General features: G+C 44.0%; 1 protein-coding gene across 1 annotated transcript in view; it reads left to right on the top strand.

Annotated features, from left to right (window-relative positions):
* PTPN21 (protein tyrosine phosphatase non-receptor type 21) overlaps positions 1–23,032 on the top strand; it is a 97,564-nt gene that overhangs the window by 50,363 nt on the left and 24,169 nt on the right. Inside the window, exons 6-12 of the mRNA XM_084841170.1 lie at positions 145–215; positions 1,452–1,539; positions 5,641–5,729; positions 6,190–6,277; positions 8,540–8,619; positions 14,025–14,085; positions 21,478–21,568. Coding sequence (XP_084697296.1) covers positions 145–215; positions 1,452–1,539; positions 5,641–5,729; positions 6,190–6,277; positions 8,540–8,619; positions 14,025–14,085; positions 21,478–21,568 — 568 coding nt within the window. The remainder of the gene's footprint in view (positions 1–144; positions 216–1,451; positions 1,540–5,640; positions 5,730–6,189; positions 6,278–8,539; positions 8,620–14,024; positions 14,086–21,477; positions 21,569–23,032) is intronic.

Here is a 23,032-nt window from a genome sequence, read left to right on the forward strand (position 1 = left end):
TCCATGATTTTGCCAGTCAGTTTAAGTATTGGTGCATGCTAATATTTTTTATTTTGTTTTTTTGTTGCATCAAGTCCTTAAAAAGTTTAGGTTGTTGTAACTTTACATAGGAGTACGTTTTATGATTTCTGTTCCATTCTTAAGGGCTGGTTGCAAGATGAGAAGATCCTGGAAGAAGCAACCCAGAAAGTGGCCTTACTCCATCAGAAGTACAGGTAATCATTCTGAAACTGTGATGTTGCTTCAGGTCTGAATGTTGCTAGATGAGTATTGTTGGGTTGGTGCTGTATGGTGGGGAACTGCTTATGTTTGGGATGGTGCAGACATAACCTTGGTTCTGTGCTAACCATACTGAGAAAATTGGGAAATAGTTCTGGTAGTGCCCAGTCCTTTCCCTTTAACCATTTTTTAAGCAGTTGGTGAGCACCAATGTTATTATTGTTGTATTTCCCCCCCCATTTCATTTCTATACTGCCCAGTAGCCAAAGCACTTGGACGGTTCACAAAATTACAAACCACAAATACAAGATAATAAAACATAGCATAACACTTTTAACATACAACATTGAAAACAATTTAAACAGCTAAAAACAATTTCAATAAGATACTAGACCTGATAAAGACAGGTGATATAAATGCCCCATCTTATGCCAATGAATGCCATTAAACATTAAATGTTAACACCAGGTTAGGCTAAATAGGGCTTCCCATGATCAGAAAATCAATTCAAATGTGATATCAGGCTCTGGTGTAATGGAAACCTTGGGTTGCTTTAACCTATGTTATTGTTAGCGCTGATAAACTGTGAGGAAACGTTTTGCTCCCACTAAGGGGGCATCTGTTCCTGAGGCTGGCTCTTGATTTGATAACCACCGTTTCCAGGGGCCCACTCTTATATCTTCATTGGCCCCTTGTCAGAAATTTGTTCATTACAGATAGACTAACCAGAGGGGAACTGTAAAAGCAAATGGGATATCTGCTTCTTATAATATTTTGTGTTTCGGACACTCTTCTGCAGTTGCTTATGACAGCCACATTCACAGAGCAGTCATATTTGCACTCATTGTGCTTTGCTTGGGGAAGAATTACACTTTTGCAGCAACAAAGACAACTTCTTTAATGAGCTTCCGCCACGCATTAAAAATGTGGTTGCTCAGGCAGGCATTTGGGATTGGTTAGGGTATTTTAGAAATACGATGTTTTAATGTGGAATTTTATTGTTTTAAACTGTTGCCTTATTGTACATCGCCCAGAGTGGCCACGTGACCGACCAGATAGGCAATTAAGAAATTTAATAAATAAAATAAAATAAACAAAATATTGCACTCTGAGTGTGTGTATGTTCCTGTTAGGGAACATTAAAAAAGTGGACTTTTGACATGGTTAAAGACATAGCCTAAACTGCCCCAAGAAGCTAGTTAGTAAATTGAATTACTTTTGTGTTTTTGAAGGGGCCTCACGCCGCCTGATGCAGAGATGTTATATATGCAAGAAGTTGAGAGAATGGAAGGTTATGGTGAAGAAAGCTATCCTGCAAAGGTGACGTTTCATCAGCGAATTTGCTGAATATTTTTGCCGTGAATTCACAGATACACAACTATGATCATGGTTTTTTTTTCCATTTTAAAAAATGTCTTTTAAAATATTTAGGGAGCAGTCCTATGTCCCCTAGACAGCATCTGGGGGAAATAGGATATTTCAGTTTCCTGGATCCAAGGTTGGAAACAGCGCTCTGACCTTGGAATCAGGAAACTGTACTCCCCACCTCTCCTCCTCCCCTTCGTACCTAGCGGGGAGAGAACCGCACCAGCTACCTCTCTGTACTTGGAAAACAGGTTCAGAGATGGGGAAAAGGGGGTGTTCCTCAGGGTGGGGAGGCTGGGCAGCAGCCATACGACATATCCTATGGCTGCTCCAGCCTCCTTCCCTCCCCCTCCCTGAAGCCTCTGCTAGATGGGCAAAAACGTCTGTCTAGCTTAAATGCAGAGTGGGAGGTGTGATGCACTTCGAGGCTTACGAGTACCCATGGCGGATACCATAGAATGGCACCCTTACTAACATAGCAATCCTATTGTTTATTTGGACTTCCAAAAGGCTTTTGACAAAGTGCCTCACCAAAGACACCTGAGCAAACTTAGCAGTCATGGAATAAGAGGAGAGGTCCTCTTATGGATCAGTAACTGTTAAAGAACAGAAAGCAGAGAGTAGGACTAAATGGTAAATTCTCCCAATGGAGGGAAGTAAATAGTGGGGTCCCACAGGGATCTGTATTAGGACCAATGCTTTTCAACCTGTTCATAAATGATGTGGAATTAGGAGTGTGCAGTGAAGTGGCCAAGTTTGCAGATGGCACCAAATTATTTAGGGTGGTTAAAACAAAAAGGGATTGTGAAGAGCTCGAAAAAGATCTTTCTAAACTGGGAGAATGGGCAACTCAATGGCAATGCGGTTCAGTGTAAGCAAGTGTAAAGTGATGCACATGGGGGCAAAAAATCCCAACTTCAAGTATAGCCTGATGGGATTTGAGCTAGCAGAAACCGACAAGGAAAGAAATCTTGGGATTGTGGTGGACAGCTCAGTGAAGACGTCAACCCAGTGTGCAGCTGCTGTAAAAAAGGCAAACTCCATGTAAGGCAAAGGAATTGAGAATAAAACTGCCAATATCATACTGTTCCTATACAAATCTAGGGTGCGACTGCACTTGGAATACTGTGTCCAGTTCTGGTCACCACACCTAAAAAAAGATGTTGTAGAGGTGGAAAAAGTGCAGAAAAGGGCAACTAAAATGATCAAGGGGCTGGAGCATCTCCCCCATGAGAGGTTACAACAGCTGGAGTTGTTTAGCTTGGAAAAAAGGAGGCTAAGGGGAGACATGATAGAGGTGGTCAAAATTATTCATGGTGTGCAGAATGTGGATAGGGAGACATTTTTCTCCCTCTCTCAAAATACTACAACCTGGGGTCATCCTGTGAAGCTGATTGGTGGGAGATTCAGGACAGATAAAAGGAAGCACTTTTTCACAAAGCGCATAGTCAAACTATGGAATTCGCTACCACAGGATGTAGTGATGGCCACTAATTTGGATGGCTTTAAACGGGGGTTAACAAATTCCTGGAGGAAAGGGCTATCAATGGCTACTAGTCCTGATGGCTATATGCTATCTCCAGTACCAGAAGCGGTGAGCCTATGTACACCAGTTGCTGTGGAATATGGGTGGGAGAGTGCTGTTGCACTCATGCCCTGCTTGTGGGTTCCTGGTTGACAGCTGTTAAGCCACTGTGTGAACAGAATGCTAGACTATATGGACCCTTGGTCTGATCCAGCATGGCTCTTCTTATGTTCTGTGTCATAGGATTGCACTCTAAATTGACTCAGGACTAAGACATGTTGACTTACAGCCCTGAGATATCGGAATGTGTTTGCTGAAAAATTCAACAGAATGCTCAAACCAGAAAGAGGACTCGGGCCTCTGTTCAACATGCAGAGTTCTGCCCTTAAAACATTCCAGATTCTGTGTTTGGAAATAAAATAGACAAACATTATTTTGTAATATACTTTTAAGTGTTTATATTGCATTTATGATTAGTGTTCGCCACCTTGAAAATGTTTTGTGCAAAAACACAGGGTTTTTCTTTAAAACAGCAACTAAATAATAAAATAAATAAAATAAATTTCCTTTGCATTGTTGGCATACATTTGGAGCAGAAATATGGGGGTCTGACAACAGGGATCAGAAAATATGTTGAATCAAGATTTCTTGGCTATTATTATTTTTTAAACTCTTCACATTCTTTTGGAAGGAAACTATGGTTGGGCTGAACAAGCTTCCCAAGCAAGGGAATTTGCAGTTGTTAGCAGCACAACAGGAAAAAATACTCCACCCCTTGTAACCTCCAACTGTAGCAGCACCCAGAACAGGGCTTTCCCAGAAGATCTAAGGGTGTCTAGAACTACACATTAGGGCTGATTCGAAAGAAAGAGCAATTTTCATGACCATATTTGTTAGTGCTGAATGGTCCCACCTTTTTTGGCAAGTTTGAAGGGGCTGATGTGAAAGGGAATCATACTGTTAACTTTTCCAGGAAGCATTGCTGTCAATACGGTCATCAGATTCATACATGATCGCTGCTTGGTTAGGATCATCCATGTGACTGGAGCAGGAAGCATTGCTTTCACTCTGAGATCAGTTTGTTTTCTCTCTTTGATGTCAGCATGTAGTCAAATCTAGACCCAAATGACAACCATTCATTCCTCTGCATTCTCTACTAGCACCTTCCTGTACTGCTGGGATGTAGAAACTTAGGCCTGGGAACAAAATCTGGCCCTCTGGAATTCCTCAAATGGCCTTACCCCCTTTCCTTCAACCACAAATCATTTAGTGGTTTCCTGGCTTTGCACAGTCCCCCCCGCCCCAGCTTTGCACAGTTTTTTGAAATGCTTCTCTTAAGGCTTAGCTACTGGCAGCAGGAGCTTTAAACTAAAATATGCTGGCATTTTCGGCCCTGCCCCTTTTGCTTTCCACCTTGCCCAACACTGGCTTGTGGCCACTGAGAGCTTCTTCAAAATGGAATTCAGTGCTCAGGCTGAAAGAGGTTCTCTTATTGTTGTTGCTTATTACATTTCTATACCGCCCCATAGCCAAAGCTCTCTGGGTAGTTTACCGAGAGTTCTGCAACCCTGCTGTATTAGAAGTGCCACCCAGACTCCTTCCAAGTTCTAAAAAATTAGCAACCATCATTCACATGCTTCAGATTGGTTGCCACAAATATCAAAGGCCAAAAGGTAAAAGAGTGAACTTGCAGATTCTTTGGATTAAACGGGACACGACGCCACAGGGGACACAATTTGCACTCCACAGCATCATTTCAGCAGCATGGATTTCTAGGCCTGCTTCTTATGTTTTCACAACAGGGTGAAAGCAGAAAGGCTAGCACTGTCATAAACAAAAACACATCAATATGTAATTTTTGCAACATAATTGAACGTAGGGCTGTGCAGGGATTCCCTGATCTGCCTCACAGGCCACGTTGGGGCTTCCGAGGTGAGCTCAATTCGCCTTGGGCTGATTCGGGGGTGGGGGTGGGACTGTCCTGCTTCAGCCTCTGGAGCCGAAGTGGGATTCAGACATCCGAATCCCGCTTTGGGGATGCCCCCAACGCACTGCCCAGCCCCCAGCCCCTTATCTGGGCCCTCTGGATGCACGCCACCAGCTGTCTTGTTGTTCTGCGGGGGGCAGGGGGGAGCTGCTGCTGCTGCCATCTCCTGGGCCCTCCGGATGCATGCTGGCAGCTGTCTTGTTCTGGGGTGGGAACCATTTTAAAAATGGCTCCCCCTCCCAGAAGTACAAGATGGCTGCCAGTGTGTGTCCAGAGGACCGAGGTAAGGAGCCGGGGGCTGGGAGGTGGCATTGTGGCTGGGCTGGGCTTCTGGATTGCGCTGACCTGCTTCATGTCCCCTGTACCTTGCCTTGGAGGTGGCCTGAAATGTCTCGATGCACCCCCTTTCGACTTGGAGCTAAGGCTTCAGGCCGAAGCGGTGCACAACCCTAATTGAAAGGTTTTATTTTGTAGCTGTTGAGTTGTTGTCCTCCTGATAGGAGAAAAATCTCAAGTGTTTTCATTATCTCTGGCTATTATTCAGGACAGCCAAGGAAGTGACATATTCATTGGAGCTTGTCTTGACGGAATCTTTGTGAAGCACAAAAATGGGCGGCCTCCTGTCATCTTTAGGTGAGTTTATTTCCCAAATTCAGTGGCATTTTTAAACAAATGTTTTCTTGCATCTGCTCCCAACAAGCTAAAGGCGTTTGAGCTGAAGCAAGAATTTCTTTCTCACGTTGAAACTGCACAGAACAAAATGTGAGGCTGTTGTCATACTGTTGACTTGAGAACTGTACTGCCAGTGCGTTCACTATCTTTATCTGATAATTATTGCTTAAAGTCTTTGTCCCTTAATCTCAGGTGTCTAATCATGTGGTTGGTTCAACTCTTGTGTACAAGTGGAAGCATGTACAAAAAGCAATCAACCAAATCTTTAGAACCGTGAAGCATGCAAAGCAGCTAAGAATTTCTGCAAATCTGTAGGATGTAGGCTGGCAAATTCATATTCCCTCTTGCGTGCCTGTGTTGATTTGTGAGGCCCTGAGAGTCTGAATGCCTCTCACTCTTCTTTCCCCATTCCCTTGCATAGGTGGCATGACATTGCTAACATGTCCCACAACAAATCCTTTTTTGCGTTAGAGTTGGCAAATAAAGAAGAGACCATCCAGTTCCAAACTGTAAGTGAGTGAGCTTTTATTTCTATTCATTTTAAAGCAATTGGGGTATGTTGAAGAAATCAGACATTTATTCTGTGTGTGTGTGTGTGTGTGTATTTATATCTTGAAGGTGAACATTTGGTACATTAAAAAAAATCTTCAAATTGGATAAGCAGAAGTCAACACGTTTTGTATTTCCTGTTTGTGGCCTTGTAGGGTCAGGAAGAATTTCCTTTTGTTCTTGGGACTTATTCTCCACCTTCTCTTCAGGAAGTACAATAATCATAATGTTGGGTGAGCAGGGGAGGCACTTAATTGTCTCTTTGGATAAGTCTAGGCCAGTCCTCACTAACCTGGTAGCCTCCAGAGGTGCTGGACTGCAATGCCCTTCAGTCCCAGCCAGCATGGCCATTGGCAGTGCTGTCTGGGAATGATGGGAGTTGCAGTCCAACACATCTGGAGGGCACCAGGTTGGGGGAGGCTGCTCTAGGCCACTTCTTGTAGGATCCTTTGTACTTGAAGACTAAGGGCACAATCCTGTGAGGATAGTCGGCTGCCTCCGAACTTGAAGGCGACCAACTATCCAATGCGGGGCGGGCAGAGCGCAGATCTTCTCCTCTGTGCTCTTGCCACCCTGCATTTCTGGCAAGACAGCCAATTCTGGCTATGTAGCCAGGGCACCTCAGGGGGAGAGGCTGGACGGTGCATAGGAAGCACCGTAGTGGTGCTTCCAGCGTCCCCTCCCCACCCCCAGGAACACCCCCTTTTTGGACCTCTTTTCTTGAGAGTGCAGAGCCGGGGACGAACCGTGCCACCTGCAAGCCAGTGGGGGAGGGGAGTTGGTTTCCTGAGAACTGACCTTGGAGCAGTGGCTCTGAGGTTGGTTTCCAGAAAATGAACAACCCTATGGCCGTCTAGACGCTGTCGAACGGCCCTAGGATTGCGCCCTCAATTTCTTTAAGTGGGTTCACATTGCTGTATGTGTAGTGGGGTGTGTGTGTGTTTATTTTTATTTCTGGTATTATGATAGTATAAAACTTGAATAGAGGCATGGTAGGAGTTTGTAGGCAGGCCTGTGGGTCTGGTTATAGCATGAAATTGGATGTGGCTATTTATTGCTATTGCTGTTTTGCTGGTATCATATTATTATCGATCCCTTCTGCAGTCTTCTATGCTGCTTTTATATTGTTTTTTAAAGATGTTTTATGGTGGTTTTGTTTCATTACATACTGTGATGCTATATTTATTTGATGGAAGCCACCTTGTGAAGGTTTGGCCCTAAAAGACAGCCTAACATTATTTTGAATAAAATAAAATGAAATAAATAAAAGAGTACATCTGCCCCTTGAGTGCTGTATTGCTGCCCCCTTCCTGGCTCTGTGCGCTAAAGGAAAAACCATCCCAAGGAACAATATTGCTACACTGGTACTGTATTGTGCACTGAAGAGATACCATCTTCTACTTTGAATTCAACTTGCAACATACTTGCCAAACAACTTGACTGCTGACACTATACTATATACTAATATAGTATATACTGTATTATGGAGAATCAGTGTGGTCTAAAGGTTGGACGAAGACCTAGGTTCAAATCTCCATTCATCCATGAAGCTCACAGGTTCACCTCGGGTCAATCCCTCTTAGCCTCATCTACCTCACAAGGTTGTTGTAAAGAAAAATGCGGGGGGAGCCATGCATGCTGTCCCAAGCTCCATGGAGGAAGGCTAGGCTAAACAGTTAATAGCTAAATGTAATTCATCAATTATTTTGATAGTTTTCACATATAAGAACTTTTTGTCATGTCACTACTTGTCAGCGGGGAGAGAAATTTATACGCCTTAACCTGTATATGCTGTGATTGTCTCAACTGGGCCCATGTATGCAATCTGTTCAGTGAGGAGAAGCTTTAACATTTGCATATCTGAGTACGTCCAGTGTATGTTGGCCCAAGATGCCCTATCAATATCCTACAAGCAATTTGCAAATTGACTTGTTTGGGCTTGTTGCACTGGAATGTACATGTGCAGGATCTATGGAAAGATTGTGCCCCCCGTGGTTGAATGGTGGACCCAGAAGCAGGGCAGTCATGCCCAGTGGATGGGATAGCTGGATGGGATTCCATTCCTCTCCTCTCTGTGCAGAATCAACCCAGTGAGAAGATAGGCCAAACCAGGCCAATAATTTGGTCCTGCAAACCCACTTCAGTAGGAAAGTGAATTAAACCTCTGCTGACACCAATCCACCCACTTACTTTGTCTTACAACTCTCTCTTTTGTTCTACAGGAAGACATGGAGACAGCCAAATATGTATGGAGGATGTGTGTCGCCAGGCACAAATTTTATAGGCTAAATAAATGTAGTCTGTAAGTACAACAACCCTTTTGTCTCTCTATATATTAACTCTAAATTTGTATTCTGTAATTTACTACTAGTATTCCATAACTTACTACTCAAATAATTAATGTTTTATCTTTCTGAGTACATATTTCTGAGGCTGGAATTTATTTATCTAGGAAATGTGTCAGTGTTCAAAGAGGAGCCCCTTCTGAGGCTGTAGAATTCTTCTTTTTGGTGCTGAATCTGAGAATAATGGCTTGGATCAAAGAACCATGAGTGGTAGGAGAAAATGTATAGCGCTTTCTGGAGCTATTTCACAAGAGGTAGTGGATGTATTCTCACAGTGAAATGCCACAGTGTATCAGGGGTTAAATTTTGCAGGGAAAGGCAACCTGGTGCCTTTCAGATGTTTCAGACTATTATTTATGTATTTATTACACTTCTATACTGCCCAATAGCTGAAACTCCCATAAGATCCAACTCCCATAAGCCCCAATCAATATAGCCAATGGTCAGGGATTATGGTAGTTGTAGTCCAGAACATCTGGAGGTCACCATGTAGCCTGCCCTTGAATTACAATATAAGGAAGAGTGGATAAGGGAAATACAGACTGTAGTATATACACCCTAATAGGTCATTAAAAAGTCTTGAGAGTGAGCTTGTGCAAAGTCTTACACAAGAGCTTGTGGAAATGAAGAAACGTCTCCGGATTTGGGATCACTTTTCTCATACACTGCTCTTCCACTAAGCTGGAAATACCTATTCTGTGAGTGGAACAGGTGTTCTGCTAGCAGAAGGGCATCCTTGGATCCAGCCCTTTGAAACTGTCCAATAAGGCCATGAAGATAATAGTCTCTGAGGTTCCAAAATATTTAACTTTCTAAATATATACTTTTGGTCTGAATTGATGAAAGAAGAAAACCATTGTTGTAGTGGATTTGATTCTGAATTGGCACTCTTGGCATCGTCTGTACTTTCACACCATCAGAACCGCATTGTCAGTAGTTCACATCCCAATCACAGGTAGCCTGTTCTGGAGTAGAAAGTTCATGCTGATTCATTCTTCAGGCTCTGTGTTTTAGGCAGTGGAACCAACTGTGGTCCATTTCAAATAAAGTACATTCTTATCTGGGGTTGCTCTTGATGACAATTCAGAGGCCGAAGCTGGTGCAGAAATAATCATTCTGCGGCCTCCTAGAAGCATATTGTTCTAGATCAGGGATATACAGAAGGTAGATTGCTGGATCAGTTGCAATAGCTCAGCATGGCTTTTTAGTCATGTTTTTGACAATGGCAGTAGCAAAAGGCTTCCCCTTCTCCTGAAATTAGGCTGTTAGAATTCCTAATTTGTAGTAACTCAAGCTGCAATCCTACACTACACACTAACCTGGGAGTAAGTCCCATTGAATTTGGTGGGGCTTACTTCTGAGTAGATGTGCACTGGGTTGCACTGTCAAATACAAGTCATAACAGTATATGGTTAATAGGGTGGAGTGAATAGTTGGTTCCACCCCCTTACATTTGGTGTCATCTACTCAGCTTCAGTTTCGCAACTGGCTTCACCCAACCACCTTCAATTCTGCAGCTGGTTCTGGTTGATGGCCCTCAGGGTTCCAGTAAGGAAATAAAGTGCGCACAAGCCTATAGTATGCCCAAACCTTCCCCAAACTGGCGCCCTCCAAAGTGTTGGACTTCAGCTCCCATCAGCTCCAGCCAGCATGGCCAATGGTCAAGAATGCTGGGAGTTGTAGTCCAAAACATCTGGCAGGCACCAGGTTGGGGAAAGCTGCTCTAGACCAGGGCTGGGCAGAAAGTAGATCTCCAGATGTTTTGAACTTCACCTCCCAGCATTCTTGACCACCGGCCATGCTGGCAGGGGCTTGAAATGCAAAACATCTGGAGATCTGCCTTCTGCTCACTCCTGCTCTAGACCCCTGGTTTTGTCTACATCTCACTGCAATGTCTGTTGTCACCTTCATGCCTCGTTAGTGTTCTCTGTGCATCAGATAGCAATCAGGGATTTTAGAGACACAGTTTTAGGCGTAAATGTACAATGCCATTGTCCATTGTCCAATTGTCCATTGTCTTCCTCTTTTGACATTGTCTTCCTCTTTTGACATGAGTGGTCTACTTGCATGAACCTTGTACTGTGTGTGGAGGGAACTCTCACAATACTACAGCAGCAACAGGTGGTGGGGTGCTCAAAAATGAAATCCTTGATCATAAAAGTTGCTGTTTCTGGTATTGTGCAAGTTCCACGTGTTACCCATTCAAGTGACATGGCAAGTAAGTAACTATTTTCACCTATACTTCTGGTAAGAGAACCAAACTAGCATCATTCATTTTGGTAATATGTGCAGCTTTGTCGTCTGGGAGCTTGTGTGAGACTAAACCCATCTCAGCAATGGACTCTCCATCAAGCAGAACGATCAAGCAGAAAACGGGGGGTGACGGGAGACACCCTCTTGAACAAATGAAATCAAAACACTGCACGTTAGCAGCTATAGAAGTGGTAAAAAGTAAATATAGTAAAAATGGATGCATGCAATTAAAATAGTCCCATTCTTACTTCCAAGCCATTAACAATGGCATATATAAATGTTCTAGAATTCAGATCTTTAGGTCAATGTATGTATTACTATGGTTCCATTTGCACAACAAACATTGCCATGAGCCTCTTCCCATGAGGACTTTTGTTACAGAATTTCCATGTGTTGTGTGAACAGTGCAGATAAGGAAACTGCACGAAACTTGGGAGAAATTAAAATATACAATAGATGGACTGAATAGGGGTGGTGGGGGGAAGGCCAAAAATTTGAAATGGTGTCATGATGTGGGGAGGCCCAGTGTTGTAGGAAGCAATTCTTGTTAAGGTGCTGTTTCTCTTTTGTGATTGTGGTTGCTAATGTACCTACATTGGTCCATCTCTACCCTTCATATTCTCCATAATTTAAACAAACAAGCCACGCCTCTCATTACATGTAAACTAATGACTTTAATTTTCATATCATTTTACATTGAATTGTTTGTGCAAAATGATCCTGAATTTCATATAGCAAACATGATGCATTTATTGCTTTTTAATATTCTGGTATAATAGATGTAAAAACATTGAGAACATTGATACAGCCCCTCAAAACAAACCCATAGCCAAACAAAACAGCCTTATATGGGACTTAGAATTCATGGGATTTGGTGTGTGTATGTGTTTTTGGGGGGGGGGGTGACCATGGTGAATGTTTGCATAGTTTTGTCTGTCTCTTGGTTTGTTTAACATATACAGCTAGCATTTTTCTCTCTAGCAATGAGGACTAGGAACTTATATTTGTAAACTAGCAGCAGGGAATCTTTGACTCCTAACTCACGTCTGCTGGCAAAGAATAAAAGCTACCTCAGAAACTACATGTGTTCCATCCCTGTTATAGACTAACAGAATCCTTCTCCTATACCAGGAGGTTTATTTTTTCATTCTGTGGTGTTGGAAGGGCTGGGTGGTCATGACCATAATGGAGAGAACACCCTTTGAAAGCCCACTTGAAGCTGTATTGACAATGTCTCCTCTGTTGATAACCAACATCCTTTCTTTTAAATGTGCTATTTCATTGCCTATATTTTGTCTGCATGTACCTTGTCTCTAGAGACTCCCCAGACTCTCCGCCTGAGGAAGGCTCTCAGAAATCTTTCCTCATTCTTTCCTTTCCACGCTTTCCAATCCTCTCTCGTCCTTCTCTGCCCAAAGGGTGAGCCAGAAAACATTCTCTTTCTTTCCTTCTGTGTTCTTTGCATGTCAGGTATTTGTATGGCTCCCATGTTTGCTTGTGGCAAGGCTAGCCTTACTGTAAGGTGATGTGATGCAATGCAGCTAACCCCTTAGGCATCAGATTCTAGTGGGGGCACCATTTCCTTGCCCCATCTCCCTCCGTGTGACATTTAAAGCAGCCTTCCCCAACCTGGTGCCCTCCAGATATGTTGGTCTGTAATACCCATAATTCCAAACCAGCATGGCCACCTGGCTGGAAATTACGGGAGTTGCAGCCTGTCACACCTGGAGGGCACCAGGTTGGAAAAGGCTGCATTAAACACCTGCGCAAAGTAGGGATGCAGTGAGGCAAATCACTTTTGACATGGTTTCAGGACGAGTATATCTAAGGCTGGCACCAGCTTGTGATATTACAAATGGAACGTGCTGGACATGCAGAAAGTTTCTAGAAACACTACAACCCGTAAGATCAGGTAAACACTACAATTTTCTTAGTGATGTGATAATGTGTTTCATATTATCCAATTTAAATAGGATCTGAGGGTGTGCAAAAATCCCTATCTTGTGCAAGGTTGTGCATAGAGTACCATCTAATTTAACTGGTCCTTAAACCATGTGCCTCCCCTTTTGTATACACCGTTTGCACACTGACACAGTTGCCTTCTGGGTCACTGGACTGGAGCACTGGTTAAGAACCTTTTAAATGACATGGTAGGCTGTATGGACCCCCACATGGATTGGTACTTTTCATGCACCTTACATTTTGAATAGATTGGTATTCCAGGCAACGCTTTGTGAGAGGGAGCATTTGGAGTACTGCAAACGGCAGCAGAGGAACATGTTGAAGTTCAACAGTTATGTGGATGGGTCTCCTCCCGGTTATAGTCTCACCTACACTAAAACGCAATGTAATTCTGTACTGCAGTGCAAGCAGGGCTTAATGCTGGAAGCAGGTATGCCTATCCAAATATGCACAGCTCTGTCCAGTTTTAGCAGCATGTTCTACCCACTCTAAGATAAAGTTACATATGGCAGTGTGAACTGAGCTAAAATTCTCTCAGCATCCCCTCTTCCAGCATTTGGTCTGGGCAACTAAAAAAAAAAATGGGGCAAGACAGGACTTGGGGATTCACCAGTTGTTACCAAATAAATGCATGTTGTGGTGAGAGTCAGAAATCTAGCCAGGCAGACTAGCTACAGTACAAGCAGTTAATCTTGAGGAATTCCGCTGAAGGCTAAACAAAACGTTACTAGCTCCCTTTTGCCGTAGTCCAGTACACTTCTGGAAATCCAAATTGTTCTTGCTCTGAACTTCTGATGTGGATGCAATGCACACAAAATGAGTGTTTATGCCGTATTCTTCTGGACCGCTGATGGAGAAGGAATGTTAAAAGCCACAGTGTTTTCTTTGATTTGCTTTGTTTTGTGTGTGCTCTCCAGTGGTGGAGGATTATGCCTTTGGGTGGCGAGTGGGCTCTTGGAATAATATCCACTTTAAGAGTTTGGAGCACTAAAATCTGTCCCTGAGGCTCCAGTCCTCAAAAGACTTACTAGGGAAAAAGTTCTATTGAATATAGTCAAACTTACTTCTGGGTAAAGATGCATAGAATTGCAATGTCAATGACATAATTGCAAAATCTGTATTTTTATCATGTAACTTTGCTTTGTAGACAAGCTCAGGCAGTGACAGTGAATCCAGTTAGGAGGCGATCATCCTCCAGGATGTCTCTGGTAAGGTCTCTAGCTCTGATGTGTTCCTTGGATTTTTTTAAAAAGTTATTTATTAATGGAGTAAGGTTGCCTCTTAAAGCAGAAAAGTGTTTTTGATATAAAGTAATCACTAGTGAAACCAGGAAGACTGGATTGTCTATAGGTTTTCAGCTTTGTACAGTTTTCTAGTTGGACTACAGCTCAGTATGAAAATCTCCTTTCAACTTGATACAGATATATTTTAGTTGCTTCCATGAATCAAGAGATAACAATTGGTCTCTTAACTGTTCCTAGTTTTTTCTAAGACAGGAAGTCCACCCTTTCTTTGAACAGTGAACACCTTCAAATAAATAAACACAGTAAATTGAGAGAAATTACTGTGGAAACCCAGCCTCCACTGTGAATTCTGTACCATACAAACACTATATTTTTCAGTAGTACCCTATGTTAATTAAGTACCCTATGTTAATTACCCTATATTAATTAAGCATATTACACACCACTTGTGTGGTGCTGCACCACTTAGCTTGTATATAAATTTCTAATACAACTTTTCATCTGCTAAAGCACTTGACAATTCTTTAAATGCCAGTTGCTGGGGAACACAAGCAGGAGGGCACCATTGTACTCATGTCCTGCTTATGGGCTTCCCATAGGAAACTGGTTGTATATTGTGGCAACGGATCGCTGGACTGGGTAGGCCTTAGGTCTGATCCAGCACATCTCCTCTTATGTTCTTAAAGTGGTTAGGGCATAATCCTATGCATGTTTAGAGAGAAGAAAAGGCCTGCAACTCAGCATGCCCCAGGTAGGGCATGGCTAGCTGAGGCTTGCTGGGAGTTGTAGGCCTTTTATCTCTCTAAACATGCATAGGATTGCACCCTAAGTCTCAGTATTTCAAATGTAGGACTGTTCTAATAGTCCCATTTTACAAAAGGAGGAGTGCAGTAAGAGAGAAGACCTTGTTGTTGTTGTTGTTCAGTCGTTCAGTCGTGTCCGACTCCTCGTGACCCCATGAACCATAGCACGCCAGGCCTTCCTGTCCTGCGCTCTCTCCCGGAGCGTGCTCAAGTTCATATTCATTGCATCGGTGATGCTATCTAGCCATCTCATCCTCTGCCGTCCCCTTCTCCTTTTGCCTTCAGTCTTTCCCAGCATCAGGGTCTTTTCCAGGGAGTTTTCTCTTCGCATTAGGTGGCCAAAATATTGGAGCTTCAGCTTCATTATCTGTCCTTCCAATGAGCACTCAGGGTTGATTTCCTTTAGGATGGACTGATTTGACCTCCTTGCAGTCCAGGGCACTCGTAAGAGTCTTCTCCAGCACCACAGTTCGAAAGCATCAATTCTTCGGCGCTCAGCCTTCCTTATAGTCCAGCTCTCACAGCCATACATTACTACTGGGAAAACCATAGCTTTGATTAGACGGACCTTTGTCGGCAAGGTGATGTCTCTGCTTCTTACTATGCTGTCTAGGTTGGCCATAGCTTTCCTCCCAAGGAGCAAGCGTCTTTTAATTTCATGGCTACAGTCACCGTCTGCGGTGATCTTGGAACCCAAGAAAGTAAAATCTGTCACTGCTTCCATTTCTTCCCCTTCTATATGCCAGGAAGTGATGGGGCCAGATGCCATGATCTTAGTTTTTTTAATGTTGAGTTTCAAACCAGCTTTTGCACTCTCCTCTTTCACCCTCAACAAGAGGCTCTTTAGATCCTCTTCGCTTTCTGCCATTAGGGTGGTATCGTCTGCATATCGGAGGTTGTTGATAATTCTCCCAGCAATCTTAATTCCGACCTGTGATTCATCCAACCCGGCATTTCTCATGATGTACTCTGCATATAAGTTAAATAAGCAGGGTGACAATATGCAGCCTTGTCGTACTCCTTTCCCAATTTTGAACCAATCGGTTGTTCCATGTCTGGTTCTTACTGTTGCTTCTTGACCCTCATGAAGGAGCAGGGATTTGAACTCGGGTTCTTTCTTATAAACCAGACTAAAGTAGATGGCTTGTAGAATTTGGATTTAAATCATGGAATTGGATTTGACCATAGGGGAGAAGCACTGGAGCAAAGGTACTGAGGGTCTTAAGCAGACAAGACCTTGAGCTGACAATGATGTTGTTGTTCTTGTTTATTCGGTCAGTCGCTTCCGACTGTTCGTGACTTCATGGACCAGTCCACGCCAGAGCTTCCTGTCAGCTGTCGACACCCCCAGCTCCCCCAAGGTCAAGTCCGTCACCTCCAGAATATCATCCATCCACCTTGCCCTTGGTCGGTCCCTCTTCCTTTTGCCTTCCACTTTCCCTAGCATCAGCATCTTCTCCAGGGTTCCTGTCTTCTCATGATGTGGCCCAAGTACTTCAGTTTTGCCTTTAAGATCATTCCCTCAAGTGAGCAGTCTGGCTTTATTTCCTGGAGTATGGACTGGTTTGATCTTCTTGCAGTCCAAGGCACTCTCAGAATTTTCCTCTAGCACCACAGTTCAAAAGCATCTATCTTCCTTCGCTCAGCCTTCCTTATGGTCCAGCTCTCGCAGCCATAGGCTACTACGGGGAATACCATTGCTTTAACTATGCGTACCTTTGTTGTCAGTGTGATGTCTCTGCTCTTCACTATTTTATCAAGATTTGTCATTGCTCTCCTCTCAAGTAAACGTCTTCTGATTTCCTGGCTGCAGTCAGCATCTGCAGTAATCTTTGCGCCTAGAAAGACAAAGTCTGTCACTGCCTCCACGTTTTCTCCCTCTATTTGCCAGTTATCAATGAAACTGGTTGCCATAATCTTGGTTTTTTTGAGGTTTAACTGCAACCCAGCTTTTGCACTTTCTTCTTTCACCTTCATCATAAGGTTCCTCAGCTCCTCCTCGCTTTCAGCCATCAAAGTGGTATCATCTGCATATCTGAGATAGTTAATGTTTCTTCCAGCGATTTTAACTCCAGCCTTGGCTTCATCAAGCCCAGCACGTTGCATGATGTGTTCTGCGTAGAGGTTGAATAGGTAGGGTGAGAGTATACAACCCTGCCGTACTCCTTTCCCAATCTTAAACCAGTCCGTTGTTCCGTGGTCTGTTCTTACCGTTGCTACTTGGTCATTACAGATTCCTCAGGAGGCAGACAAGATGACTTGGCATCCCCATAACCCCAAGAACTTGCCACAATTTGTGATGATCCACACAGTCAAAGGCTTTAGAGTAGTCCATAAAACAGAAATAGATGTTTTTCTGAAACTCCCTGGCTTTCTCCATTATCCAGCAGATATTGGCCATTTGGTCTCTAGTTCCTCTGCCTTTTCGAAACCCAGCTTGTACATCTGGCAATTCTCGTTCCATGAATTGCTGGAATCTACCTTGCAAGATCTTGAGCATTACCTTACTGGCATGTGAAATAAGTGCCACTGTTTGATAGTTTGAACATTCTTTGGTGCTTTCCTTTTTTGGTATGGGGATATAAGTTGATTTTTTCCAATCTGGTGGCCATTCTTGTGTTTTCCAAATTTGCTGGCATATGGCATGCATCACCTTGACAGCATCATCTTGCAAGATTTTAAACAGTTCAGCTGGGATACTGTCATCTCCTGCTGCCTTGTTATTAGCAATGCTTCTTAAGGCCCATTCAACCTCACTGTTCAGGATGTCTGGCTCTAACTCACTGACCACACCGTCAAATCTATCCCCGATATTATTATCCTTCCTATACAGATCTTCTGTATATTCTTGCCACCTTTTCTTGATCTCTTCTGCTTCTGTTAGGTCCTTGCCATCTTTGTTTTTGATCATACCCATTTTTGCCTGGAATTTACCTCCGATGTTTCTAATTTTCTGGAAGAGGTCTCTTGTCCTTCCTATTCTATTGTCGTCTTCCGCTTCCGTGCTTTTCTTGTTTAAAAATAATTCCTTATCTCTTCTGGCTAACCTCTGGAATTTTGCATTTAATTGGTCATACCTCCTTCTATCACTGTTGCCTTTTGCTTTCCTTCTTTCTTGGGCTGCTTCCAGTGTCTCAGCAGACAGCCATCTTGCCTTCTTGGTTTTCTTTTTCTTTGGGACGTTTTTTGTTGCCGCCTCCTGAACAATGTTGTGAACTTCTGTCCATAGTTCTTCCGGGACCCTATCTACTAAATCTAGTCCCTTAAATCTATTCTTCACCTCCACTGCATATTCATGAGGAATATTAGTGAGCTCATATCTAACTGATCTGTGGGTCTTCCCTATTCTCTTTAGTCTGATTCTGAATTGTACAATAAGAAGTTCGTGATCTGAACTACAATCTGCTCCAGGTCTTGTTTTTACCAACTGCATAGATGTCCACCACCTTTGGCTACAAAGGATGTAGTCAATCTGATTTTGGTGTCGACCATCTGGTGAAGTCCATGCATAAAGTCGTCTCTTAGGTTGTTGGCAGAGAGTGTTTGTTATGCACAGTGAGTTGTCTTGGCAAAATTCTGTCAGCCTATGTCCCGCTTCATTTTGTTCTCCCAGACCATGCTTGCCTGTAATTCCAGGTGTCGTTTGACTACCCACCTTAGCATTCCAGTCTCCTGTAATGAAAATAACATCTTTGTTTGGTGTACTATCCAGTAGGTGCTGCAGATCCTCATAGAACTGATCTACTTCTGCTTCTTCAGCATCTGTGGTTGGGGCATATATTTGGATCACTGTGATGTTCAGTGGCTTACCCTGAATTCGAATTGAGATCATTCTGTCATTTTTTGGATTGTATCCAAGCACTGCTCTAGCCACTTTATTACGAATTATGAAGGCTACTCCATTTCTTCTGTGGTCCTCTTGTCCACAGTAGTAGATCTGGTGGTCATTTGATGTGAAGTGGCCCATTCCAGTCCATTTCAGTTCACTGACACCCAAAATGTCTATATTTAATCTTGACATCTCCCCAATCACCACATCCAATTTGCCCTGGCTCATAGATCTTACATTCCAGGTTCCTATGGTGTGTTGATCTTTAGAACTTCGGATTTGTCGTTCACCACCAGCACCATCGGCTGCTAGCTGTCCTTTCAACTTTGAGCTAGCTGCGTCATCATATCTGGGGCTAGTTGAACTTATCCTCAGTTCCTCCCCAGTAGCATTTTGACCATCTTCCGACCTGGTAGTCCCATCTTCTGATGGTATACCGACATATCTCTGGTTGTACTGATCCATGTAGTTTTCATGGTAGCTACCATATCTTGTTATTTCATATACATTTTTTGTAGATGAGGTAGCTAATAAGAAGCTAGTACGAACTGCAAATTTTAAAGACTTCTTATAATTCCTCCAAGTATTACCCATTAGATTAGTGGGGTATTGAATGCGGCAGATGATTTATAGGTTTAAAATCAGCTTTTAACTGACATTTGATACTGGCAAGATACAAAGCCCTCAACAGCATCCATTTGCTTCATTGTGGTCAGTCCCCCTTCTTTCCATAGGGCTAATCCCTTTTATAAGGCTTAAGTTTAGGCTCCTCCTCCAGCTGCTTTTCCAGGGAGGAAGTCATCCACACTCACTTCCTAAAAACATACATAACTGTGGCTCAGCAGCCAGCCCCTTATTAGGCTCTTCTTGTTAGTAAGTATGAAGCTACTTCTTTTATTCTGCATTGATTCTGTTAGCTAATCTAGGTAGGTTTCACACAACTGAGCGAGTAATTCCTTAATGATAGCCTGAGTTAGCTGCTGAATGGTTATTGGCTTAATGTAGATATTGCTAATCAGGTGGTTGGCAGGTGTTGCAGTCTGTGTCCTATTACCCTCAAGAGATGTATTTTGGATGACCAAGATTTGATTGTTTGTGCCTGTCAAAATACAGACACCCAGATTCAGCATTTTTCGTATAGGCGCAGGAGTTGGGATAGGCACATGGACTGCCTTCCCTGTCCACAAACCTGAAGGCATCCTGTTACCTTTAATTAAGGATGCAATCCTATGTATGTTTAGACTAGAGGTGTATGGATCCCCTACCTTCCCGGTCCAGGGGGGGTGGTGGCCCGCAGTGGGGGGAGGCGATCTGTCCGTCCCCCCCAGAATCCGTCTGGGCCGGCTCTGCTCCGTGGGGATCCAGCAGAGCCGGCCGCCGGGTCTGCATCACTGGCGATACAGCCGGCCGCCATTGCCATGCTGTATCGCTTCACTGGGCTAACTAACTCTGGACTCAGATGGCGTCCACTACGCCATTTGCGGACGTAAAGCTGGTAGATTAGCCTAAATGCAGCCATTTATGGCTGCATTTAGGTAAATCTACCAGCTTTATGGCTGCAAATGGCGTAGTGGACGCCATTTGTGTCCCTGTTTTTCTCACGATAGGCTATGCATTCGCGAGAAAAACAGGGACCCAAATGGTGTCTGCTACACCATTTGCGGCTGTAAAGCTGGTAGAGTTACCTAAATGCAGCTGTAAATGGCTGCATTTAGGCTAATCTACCAGCTTTACGGCCACAAATGGCGTAGTGGACACCATTTGCATCCGGAGTTAGTTAGCCCAGTGAAGTGATACGGCATGGCAATGGCGGCTGGCTGTATCGCCAGTGATGCAGACCCGGCGGCTGGCTCCGCTGGATCCCCACGGAGCAGAGCCGGCCCAGACGGATTCTGGGGGGGGACGGACAGATTGCATGGCAATGGCGGCTGGCCGTATCACCAGCGATGTGGACCTGGCGGCCGGCTCCACAGGATCGATGCGCGGAGTGGAGCCAGCCCGGATGGGTTCCGGGGCAGGCAGAGGTGAGTTCTGCCACGGGCCCCAAAGGGACCAGATTCTTGGAATCCAGCCTCATTGGGGTCCGTGGCGGAATTATCCGCCATCCCTAGTTTAGACAGAAATAAAGTCTGACATCTCTTAGGCTGGATTCACACGACACACTAACCCACACCCAGTGGTTGAGTGTGGGTTGTTGTTGAACAGAGCGCATTTTCCTCAGGGTGGCTTGTTAACCATGTAATGTGGCTTGTTAACCATTCTGAACAACCCAGCATCAAATCATGGGTTTTCAAGGTGGCTTGTTTGAGAAAAATAAGCCACACTGCATGGTTAACAAGCCACCGTGTGGAAAATGTGCTACATTCAGGCAACACGATAACGCACAATTCAACAACAACCCACAGTTCAACAACAACCTTCACTCAACCACTGAGTGGGGGTTAGTGTGTTGTGTGAACCAGTCTTAGTATGTCCCAGCCAGCCAAGCTGGCTGGGGGATGCTGGGAATTGTAGGACTTTTTTCTGTCTAAACATACATAGGATTGAAACAATCAGCCAGTTGGAGAAAAGTTTCCTTCTTGTGCTCAGAGCTGCTCTGAAATAAAACGAGTGAGCAGGAAACTTTTTGCAAAACCCCTGCACATGAGCTGGGTTAAAGGTTTAGGTTTTTTCTATTATCTTATCTGGTTTTTATCTCCACTTATTTCTATAATACCTTTTCAGCAGCCCAAACCGCAGCCTTATATGATGCCACCGCCACCACCTCAGCTACACTACAATGGACACTATGCAGAACCCTATACATCTTCGCAAGGTAAATACAGTAAATTAAAGTATTTTATCCTGCCGGTGCTTTGTGAGGGAGAAAATGCATTCTCTAGTCGGAAGAGGTAGAGAAGAATCTGAGTGTCCGTTATGCTTTGCTGTTATTAATGGTCTCAGCATAGTCAGTGCCTGGATGGAGACCGTGTGAGTTCCTCTCATGTAGGAACATAGGATGCCGTCTTATACCGGATCAAACTACTTGTCCCTCTGGCCCACCATTGCCTGTTTTGGCTGGCAGTGGCTTTCCAGGTGGTGTTCTGTCTAAACATGCATAGGATTGCACCCTAGTTTTGGAACAAAGTTCCCTTCTTGTGCTCAGAACTGCTCTGAAATAAAATGAGTGGGCAGCAGGCTTTTTGCAAAGTCTTTTGGGTCAAAGTCTTTGCCATCATTTGCCACCAGATCCTTAAACTGAAGGAACTGGGGAGTAAAATTAGGCTCCACCACTGACCTGTAGTCCCTCCCCAAAGTATGTTGCAACTGGGAGACTTCTGTCTAAGGAGACAGAGGTAACACGTTGAACACAAGGAAGAACATACTACTGGAGAACCTCCACCCACCTGTAGCACAGGGATGGGAAACCTTTTTCATCCTGAGAGCTACGCTTTCTCATGGGTAACCTGCTGAGAGCCACATTCCAGCCATTGGCAGGGCCAAAGCCACACACACCTCCCATTCCTGCCCGTGGAGCAATTGGACTTGAAAAAAGCATTCCACTGACTCCAGTGGGTGGGTTTTTGCACTGCTGTTGTCATTATCATCATCATAAATGTAAAAAACATTTTTGCCCTGCTCTTCAGCCAAAAAAGGCTCCTCGAGCAGCTAATTGTGGCACCAGGGGGAGTTCACAGCAGAAAAGGGTTAACCTTTCCCACCCCTGCGGTACTGCCTAAAACACCTCCCTGCGCTGCGTTCGACTTGAAAAAGCCTCCCATTGCCTCCAGGGCGGCTTTTTCAAAGCCTAATTGCTACATAGGAGTAATTTTTAGAGGGGAGTACAGTGTGCAGGGAGCAGAGGGTTAAGCCCTCTCTCCCCAGGTGTGACCTCCATGCTGTAGTTAGGCTTGAAAAAACACGCCCTGAGTTTCTGAGAGCACGGAGGCGTCCACTCAGGTTCAAGCAAATGCAAGTAGGGAAGTCCCCTTCAGACTTTCCCCCTGAACATGGGAAGGTCGGGGACTGAACGGACCAGGGGATCCTGGAAATGGGGACTTCCATGGGAGCCCATGTCCCCTCCCTACTTTTGTCCCTCACATGATCAGCCTGAATACCACCTGCATAGGGCTTTAGTTTCCATATGTCCATACCTTCCACTAGGTAGAAGCATTTTACTGCGGTCATCTATTCAGCACTTCAGATAATTAGTTGTTTGTAATAAAGTTGTTGGAGGTTTATTTGCTGACCCAGAGAGATGTGGTTCTGCTAGTAATAAAACACACACACATTAGTGCAG

Source organism: Heloderma suspectum, chromosome 1 (assembly GCF_057233095.1).
Source record: "Heloderma suspectum isolate Gila_16-S chromosome 1, 16-S_ref, whole genome shotgun sequence".
NCBI classification, from domain to species: Eukaryota; Metazoa; Chordata; class Lepidosauria; order Squamata; family Helodermatidae; genus Heloderma; species Heloderma suspectum.